Source organism: Zerene cesonia, chromosome 25 (genome assembly GCF_012273895.1).
Source record: "Zerene cesonia ecotype Mississippi chromosome 25, Zerene_cesonia_1.1, whole genome shotgun sequence".
Lineage (NCBI taxonomy): Eukaryota > Metazoa > Arthropoda > Insecta > Lepidoptera > Pieridae > Zerene > Zerene cesonia.
In genome coordinates, this window is record NC_052126.1 from 788,220 (window position 1) to 797,705 (window position 9,486).

Genomic DNA, 9,486 nt, shown 5'->3' on the forward strand with positions numbered 1-9,486 from the left:
TGTTTCTCCGTCAATAACGCTGACACGACTGAACGAATTTTGATTAACTTTGGTATACGACCGTCTAGTCTTACTATATGCCATCCTATCCTACTTCCTACTAATATTACAAAATTCGAAAGTTTGTAAGGATGTATGTGTGTGTTTGTTACTCTTTGATGCTAAAACTACTAAACCGATTGCAATGAAATTTGTTAGATAGACAGCTGGACAACTGGAATAACATATAGGCAACTGTTTATTTCGATATGCCTACGGGATACGGGCTTACGCGGGTGAAACCGTGGGGCGCAGCTAGTTGAGAATACAGCTAAATGCTTAAACGACAGTCGCAAGGTAATCGCAAGTCCGCACAGACCGCAATATTTCAAGAAACTGTTACGCAACGAGGACAAAAGGAAATTTCCCAACTGATTTATCAACACAGCCATGGAGGAACCGGCGTATAAATAACAATCCTTTCACAATTAACAACGCTATTCGCAATTTAAATTACAATAATCTAATTAAATTTGAATTCGCTTTTAGCAATTCTCTCGGACTATCAGTCCCATACAATGAGGTGATAACAGTGAAGTCCCATATATGGGGCAGATGCTGTACACCTGTTTCTTCTCTTTATGGACAAGTAGCTGATCAGCCTTCTGTGTCCTGCCAGACTGAGACATTTTTTGTAAGTCTCCACCGGGAATCGAACCCAGGATCCCTCGGTTCTCTTACATGTTAACCACTACACCTAGGCGGCGATGATTCAGTTGCAATCAGGTGATGAGAATGATTTGATAAGAATGTTATAGATCTCTGTGTATTTAAAATTATATTTCGTTACGTATTCATTAAAAGAGAAGTCTTATTAAAAAGTAAACATATTACACACAGTTTTGTTAATTGGTTTTTTTTATTAAAATATAGGATTTGTGCTTACTTGGGAGGCTGCCAAATCTAAGAACTTATAGATAAGAAGTTTGTCGTATAAAGCATGAAAACTTACTACAAATATGGTTAAACTTTTGTTTAATTGTGGCAATATTCATGTGAAAACACATAGTATTAACTATCATGATAAAAATATGAGAATAATCTTTTATTTCTAGTATAGGCTTAAATACGCCATGGTTGGACTAAGAGTCGACTGATTTCGGTCCCTAATAAAGTTCTCCTTCTTCCGTCTAAAGGAATTGTGATGTGGAATGACAAGTTTGGTAAGGATTAATAACTGTATGTTTGTTACTCTATCATGCAAAAACAGTTAATCGGATCTGTATGAAATTTGGTTTAGAGATAAATTACAGTCTGAATAAGAACATAGGCTTCATTTATACGTCACACGAGGGACTGCGCGGGTTCCAGCTAGTATGTTATATATTCATCTACAAATCAGGACGACGCCTGAATAAACACTAAAGCTATCGTACGCTCCCATTATGACATAATTATGTTGATTATATCTTGCTTATCTCTATTGTGGTAGTAAATTACTGTTAATGCTTCCCACTAATAATAATCACATCACACTTATGTTATAAATGTGAAAGTTTGTTTGTTTGGATGCTTGTCCGCCAATCACGATGAAACTACTGAACAGGTGTTGATGAAATTTGGTGCATAGGCAGGATATGAGCCGGCTTGGGTGATAGGATACTTTTTATTTCGATAAAATGCTCCCTTGGGATAAAACGGGAATCTTTATATCCAGGCGGAGCCGGGACGAGCGTCTAGTATACAATATTATAATAAACGAATATGGTTGAAAATTATCTTTAATTACAATATATAAATTATTCTATAACTTACTAGCGGTTCGCCCACGTAAGAGGAAAAGACAGTTCCAAAATTGAAACCCGTGGGATTAATAGGAAAAAGCTTTCCTATGTGTTTTCTTGGGTCTCAAACTATCTTTATATCAAAATTTATAAATTGGTTCCGAAGATATAACTTTTTAATGGTGAAATTATTTTTAATAGTGGCCCAATAATTTTCGTGAAAAAATTTTACAAGCATACATACAAAAATACATATTTTTATTCTTTATAATACTAGTTTAGAAAAGTGTACCTTCTTGCCAGTTAAGTACGTCTATAACTAGTTATTAGCATTCATTTTTTTTACTAATACTTTGAACACAATTCTGTTAATAAATAAATGATTTTCAGTAAAATATGCTGAGGATAAAAATACGTAAACAAAATATTTATATTCGAATAAACGCATGTCTCTTTTTATTTATTTGTTAGTAGCATTAAAATGCTTTAAAAAATTTACGTCACTCTTCCATTGAAAAGTTCAAGGAAGATGAAGGCAAATTTTTAAACCACAAATAACATATATCTAATTAAAGTCAAACTCGAAATGAGCATATTGATTTCGATCAACATTTCGATAGACTCGCTACAAAATAGCAACTGCTTAATAGAAGCATGCTTTCATGCTTGAAATGAACGTGTGTAAATGTACCTTAACACAAATCATAAACTCACCTCCACCGCAAGTAGCAGAGCACAAAGAGCCAGGCGTGGACAGCCAGTGGTATCTCGGTCGGGAGCAGGAGGAACCGTCGCCGCCGCACACGCCGCATTCGTCCACACGCCGCGTCGAACCCACTCGGAGGTCGCAACCCACTCGCTGTGGACAAACACACTCATTGTAGATAAATGGCGATACGGTTGAGTAAAATAAACATTGATTTCACTAACTAGAATCGTTTTAAACATTAATTTCATTGCCGCTATTAATTTAAATACGACACGAAACAGATAAACAGAAAAATAAATATATAACTTCAAGTGTATGGTAAATTCACTATTTCTCTGTTAAAGTATTGTTATCGCGATAAAAAAAAAACGTACGGTTATTGTTTTATAATACGGATTACGAACATACTTTTATTCGTTTTGAAAACTCGTCACACTCACATAGAATAATGCGGTCATTAAAGCTACAGCGCTACAGCGCTACAGCTACGCCGTAGCGAGTGGTTTCTGCTGCTACGGATTTTATTATAACTGGCGTGTAGCAATTCAGGATTTTAACGGGTATCAGTTACTCTGTTTCGCCTTCATTATAATATATCCTGCTATTTTAATTTCATTAATAAGAAAACCGATAAAAGTGCTCAATCAATGTTCATATAAATCATATCGATATCGTTCGCATTATCAAAAGATTCTATGATCATCAAAGTTTGAAACATGTTGATAGTTAATATCAAATATTTTATTCCAAGAGCTTATGAGAACTCTATACTTATGATATATGGTCATTGGTACAATCGAAAACATAGTTGAAAACACCATTTATATAGTCATACAAACCCGCGGTTTTGTCTCTGAAAATAGAAGTAGTATTGTGTATGATGATTCAAGTCATAAAACGTTTGAAAACAAATGTTTGCTTGCAATATAGTTTTGTGGAATATTACACATCAATACAATTATTCAATATTACATTTAATTGTAGCATGAATAATATTAGTAGAATTTATAAAATGTACTCTTAATACATACATTAATTAAGTTCGTTTTTATTTTACTATGATTGAATTGTCTTGAACATTTCTAGAACTAAGCTGCAACTTCGCTGAGTAACATGGGCTATATATGTACCACGGGCGAAGCCAGGGCGAACTGCTAGTTAAATAATAATAATAATACGGGCTCGTTTTCCGCAACTCGACGTCAAGCGCCTATTTTGCGTGAAAGAAAAGGAGGGGGGTAGCCAGTCAAAGCTGGAACCATCCCAGCTCCTCCATGAAGCTAAGCAGCTTGTGAGGGCTGCTGAAAACCTCAGGGAGGGACCTAGGACAACCCAAATGCCTTGCCCTGTACTCCGCAACCGCCGGGCATTCCATGATCACGTGGGCTGCCGTTTCTTCAGTCGTCATGCACGCTTTACATAACGGACTGTCAGTAATCCCTAAGTTAAAGAGATGCTTGTTAAAGGGACCATGACCTGTAAGGGCCCCTGTAATTGTACGTAATTGTAATCTTCGCAGGTTTAAAAGTCGTCTAGCTAGTCTAGAATTTACGAATGGTAGGGCATGGAACTGCTAGTTATCCTTCTAAATCCGCTGAAAGCGATCTATTTAAAAATTGCGTTTATGTTACTGTAAAATAATAAACATACAGAAAAAATATAATAAAGATTTGATCCGATAAACTTTCCTATCACGTTTTGACGCTAAACAAACTCCCGAGGTTATTAACAAAGTAACAAAATTATCGGGATCCACGCAAAACCATGAAACTTTTAAAACTTCCCTCAAAAATATACGGCGATCGTACAAAAATCTAACTTGCCACTTATATGTACTCCAAAGGTCGTATTTTCTACGTGACGTCATTATTTGTAGGTAAAAAGGCTTTACTAGACGACATCAACTTAAACATTCACCCTGTATAACTTTTTCAAGGAAAAATATGATACATTTGAAACTTTGCCCTTCTTAATTATTGAAGTTTCGTTGGACGTAATAAATTCACTTTGAGAATCTGTAAACTTTATTTTTATGTGCGATGGTTTTAATGATGCAATTTATGATTTGATCCTCGGGAAAAAAGTTTTAAAAGTTGTGTTTACTGTACAGTTAGGTTATTTTTATCATTAGTATCCAGTCATAATTATTGAATACTAGATGCTCGAATCGGCTTCACCCTGTCTCTTGTCGCCCTTCGTATGTATACCAAATTTCATCAAAATCGGTTCAGTAGTTTCAGCGTGATTGACGGACAAACATCCAAACAAACAAACTTTCACATCCATAATATTAGTGTGATTAAAGTTTTGAAGAACTAATTCTTAGAAAGTACGAATGCAAAATCTTATTAATTTTAATATTCTTAACGACTATTATTCGAAGTATTCGTAAGTTATATAAGTTCTTAACTACCCTCATGTACTATAAAGTAACTGTTATTGCTTTAATAATTAGAACGCCGGCTGTTTTAACAGATAATAGTATATTGTGTTGATTAGATACACACAGACGACAGCCGATTTAAAAATACATTGTAGTAATTATTTATTTAAGCAAGATAGAAAAAGAAACTCGCGCCACAGAAGAGCGATCCTGGAAATTAAAAAAGGGCGGCAAGTCAATTATAGAGGAGTTTAGTTACACTGCATGTGTCTTGTTTTCCCAACCTTACATAAACATCACTCAATTGATAACATATACGATATATAAGTCGTATTACCAATAATAATATATACCTACTAATACGTATGTACATTATACGTGTACGTTAAATTAATAAATACCATTTTAACTAACTAATAAATATAATCGGTCAGTCGGTTAGGTGACACTGAGGGTTACGAGTGCTACTGCAAAAAAAAATTATCATTCATCCTATTTGTTATCATGCCAACTGTAAGCTAGCATGGAATTTATTAATTGTTGTTACAGCGGCAAAATAGATAACATTTCATCATCATCATCATCTCTGAAAATTTCAAATGTCCAACTATCACAGTTTATGAGTTACAGCCTGGTGACAGACGGACAGACAGTATCAGTAATAACGTCACATTTACATACCCATAATATATCATTATGTTTCCAAAACATTAAAATAATATAAAAGATAGTGACACGGTTGAAACCGATGGCCTCAAACAACAATGATAAAGCCTTTTCAGACGGTTGTGCGGCTGAACAAAAAAAGATAGGAATTGAAACCTTGTGTCACAATGTCGGATGCGACATGACATCATCAGGGAATGAGAACGCGAAATAATAAGGCCTGTTTGTGGTACAAAATGACGCGTCGAGCGGGATATACAGTTAATGATTACTATATAATTTTTGTAATTCGTTCCACAATAGCAACTGAAAGCAAATGGTGCTCAGTGGTAGAACCTTGTACTTAAATCGAAAAGTGGGAGATTCGATAGGCAAGTGTGCAGGGAATAAATTGATTGTTATCTGCGTGAAATGCTTCTAACTTCTGCTCGAAACGGTCAAGGAAAACATGGTGAAGAAACCGCCATGTGCTATACCCGCACTTAGCGAGCGTGGAGGATTGTGGCCTGAACTCTAACAGAAGCCGTGTGTCTCTGAAGTGGAGACATATATGGGCTGATGATGGCGAATAGCAGCTGAATGAAAATAGATGTAAAACTATGTACAAATGTATGTCAAAGTAAAAGTTAGCCAATTTCTGTTCCTATGTGATTTCTGGGACGAAACTATTCCGTCTTTTGGTTTTAACATCTTTTAATCATCTTTTCCAAATTTCATTCAAATTTTGTTTTTCTTTTTAACGTGACTACCTTAGTAACCACTGGATCGATTTCCATATTTCTTTCTTCGTTGGATATAATCAATATATGTACCAAAGGTATCCTGAGTGGAATAGGCAATATATGTGCCAAAGGCAATCAGGGTGGAGGCGGTTATGTTTTAAATAAAACGCAATTTATAAAACCTCTTATGCCTTAAACCGTTATTCTACCACGCTTTGTCAGTCTGTGCTTGCTCCCGTTTCTAAAATTAAAATATGCATTCATTTGTTGTGTTTTATTTAGTAAATTATAGTTCACTTTGTACGCTTTACTGTAAAGTGAGTAACGTATGTTTGTTTTACAATTAACGTATTTTTATAGCGATTGTATATTTAATGTTTACTCTATAGAGTTATATACATTTATTTTGATACTTATCGGAGCATAATTACGGGGTTTGTATTTAAACGACTTAAGAGACATAATCATCGCACACAAATGAAATGAGTTAATGTAGAAACTCGAAAAAAATAAAGATTTAAACAAACGAACCTTATTTAGGAAAAAAAAAATTTTACTTATTTGTTATTACTTTTGTGAAGTATGAAGAAAGTATCTAGACTTCAATCATAAAGGGATACTTAATATTTAGATTTATTAGAAAACTAAATCTGCTTTACATTAGAAAACTAAATCTTTTATATTAGCTAGCTAATACAGGCTATATCATTGAGTCAACCAGGGCAACGCCGGGATATACAGCTACACGATATAAATTCAGAACTATCCAATATCCATTGTCTATCTGTATATTATTTTAAGGCTTTAAAAGCGAGTCGAATCAAACATTGAAAAGCATTTCAGGTAAATAAGGGAACAACGCAAATATATATTCAACCCATTTGTCAAAATTTTAAAAATACAAAGCCGACATGAAATAGACAAAAACGGGTTCGCTAGTGCTTATAAAACTGCACTCAAAACATTTTAATATTCGTATGTTGGATTGCTCCCGTATTGTTTTAGTTTTGATTTGTATTGTTTTGAGTGGTGTATTGGCTTAAAGGATTTCACGTTGATTTCATAACAATATTTTACCATGACAGCCTATATTAGTATCGTATGTGAGCGGCTGTTAAGTTAAATTTTCCATTACAATTGATAGGCTCGTCACGAGAAGCGTCCAAAGGTATTGAAGTGGTTCCCCACAAATATTGCGTAATATAGGAAGGACACGACACACAACACGACAAAACTAGCACGATAAAACCATGAAAAATTATGGGAAATTTACTGCTAATCGCTCTTCAAAATCGTAGTTGATTATGATTTTAAACTCTAGTTGCGAGCCCATGACGAGAATTAAATAATATTCGCGTTTAGAAAAAATTACAACATGTGCTGCTTCTGTTAATATACTTAAGATATTGATATTATATTCTTAAAAATTTGGTACGCTTAATTTGTTAAAATATAACTATGTATTAAATACATTTTCGTAATTTTTCGGCAATTTAATGTAAACAGATGTGGATATTTAATAGATTCTAGTTTTTATTCTAAACGAATTAATTTCAAGGAAATGATATTATATTTCCGTTAAAATGTCATGTTGAAATGTAATGTTACAAGACTGGTTGAAAACGAATTAAAAAAGGTAAATTCATGCAACAAAATTAATTTTTCTTGATTTCTAATTAAGCAAGAATTGACAAGCAACTGTCTTAAACAGTGCGAAGTTGGTAATTATAATCAAATTACTTCGTGTTGTTCTCTATGCAAATTATTTTAAACTGGAGTGTTGCCAAACTAAATTACCCACGGGGAATTTTTTAATTTACCCCGACTTTTGAACTAACTCTGAATTATAAAAGATAGTAACTATTAAAACGCTAAGTTTCTTGGCACAACTGTTATATGGTGAGAGAATCCACTCAGGATGTTTTAATTATCCTCCGAGAACGAGTTTTTAAAATTGCAAATTTGCCGTGCATTTTATTTTTTTGTCGCTTGTTACATAGTTTATAAAAAACCTTATTTAATGACTTATATATATGATAATTATAAAACAAGACCAAATAGAAAAGTAACCTCAAGAATTATACACGTTAAATATTTATTTTTGTTAAATAAATAACACCAATATGAACACGTAAAGGCTGTAATTATTTCAATTGTAAGCACTCTTTAGAATCCGCTGTAACAATGTTCGGAGCACAGATATCATAATACTATACTCTTTGGAGTTAAACTCAAACATTTATTTATTCAATTTGACTTCTTATAGAAGCACTTCGGAAAGCAGTTTCTACAGAGAAGAGCCGGCAAGAAACTCTGTATTTAGGAGCCGCGAATGAGGTACTTTTTTGTTTTTAGTCTTATTCCACCACACACTAAATCTCCCTGCCTATCCCAATACCTTTTATCATTTGTCGAACGAAATAGTCGTAAATGTCCTAACTATTACATGAATTGCCCATTATTTCAGGGATGGCTAACAGAGAAACTTACTTAAATAATATAAAATTCATGAGAATTGTCCGTGTCGAAAGAAATCTTGTGGGTTTATTTATTATTTTCTTGTTTTTTATGTGCACTAAGTTGGCAATTTCGTTTTAATAGTAAGTTTGATACAATTTGGAATTAAAAAATAAATATAAATAATAGATATACAAGTTCAAATTTAACTTGTGTTTAATAAACTTTAATTCTTTAGTAGTTACGTAACTTTCTCTGTAATTTATAGAAATGTATTTATGATCGATTTTTACATTACCTTATGAAAAATTTACCGCAATGCGAACCCAGGAACACCACCTAAACCTCTTATATCTTAGTCAAAGTGGTAATCTATGTTATAATATTATAGAGCTTCTTTGTTTGGTTGAAGGCGCTAATCTCAGGAATTGCTGGTCAAATTTGAAAAATTCTTTCAGTGCTAGATAGCCCATTTATTGAGGAAAGCTATAGGCTATATAGGATCCACCAATGAGTTGTTCAAAATTAAATATGAGTCATAAACCATGTACATTTACTGAGAACTCTTCAATGCGAATTTAACTAAATTTGAATAAATTCTTCGAATTGCTAAACAACAACTAGGTATTAAAATAAATAAGCCAATTATATGGCCGTCAAAATATTCAAATCGCTCTTAATTATAAGCAATTTTCAATCAAGAATAATGAATAGCAACCATGCTAGCCATTTGTTAGCTGTATTGTTGAGAGCACTCGAGTTCTCGATATTCGAGAGCGAAATCAT

At 33.5% G+C, this 9,486-nt stretch overlaps 1 protein-coding gene across 4 annotated transcripts in view; it reads right to left on the bottom strand.

Moving 5' to 3' along the window:
- Positions 1-9,486, bottom strand: part of LOC119836773 (protein madd-4) — a 97,573-nt gene that overhangs the window by 43,477 nt on the left and 44,610 nt on the right. For all 4 annotated transcript variants that reach the window (XM_038362234.1, XM_038362236.1, XM_038362235.1 and 1 more), the window contains exon 6: positions 2,478-2,622. In XM_038362234.1, the coding sequence (XP_038218162.1) occupies positions 2,478-2,622 (145 nt within the window). The remainder of the gene's footprint in view (positions 1-2,477; positions 2,623-9,486) is intronic.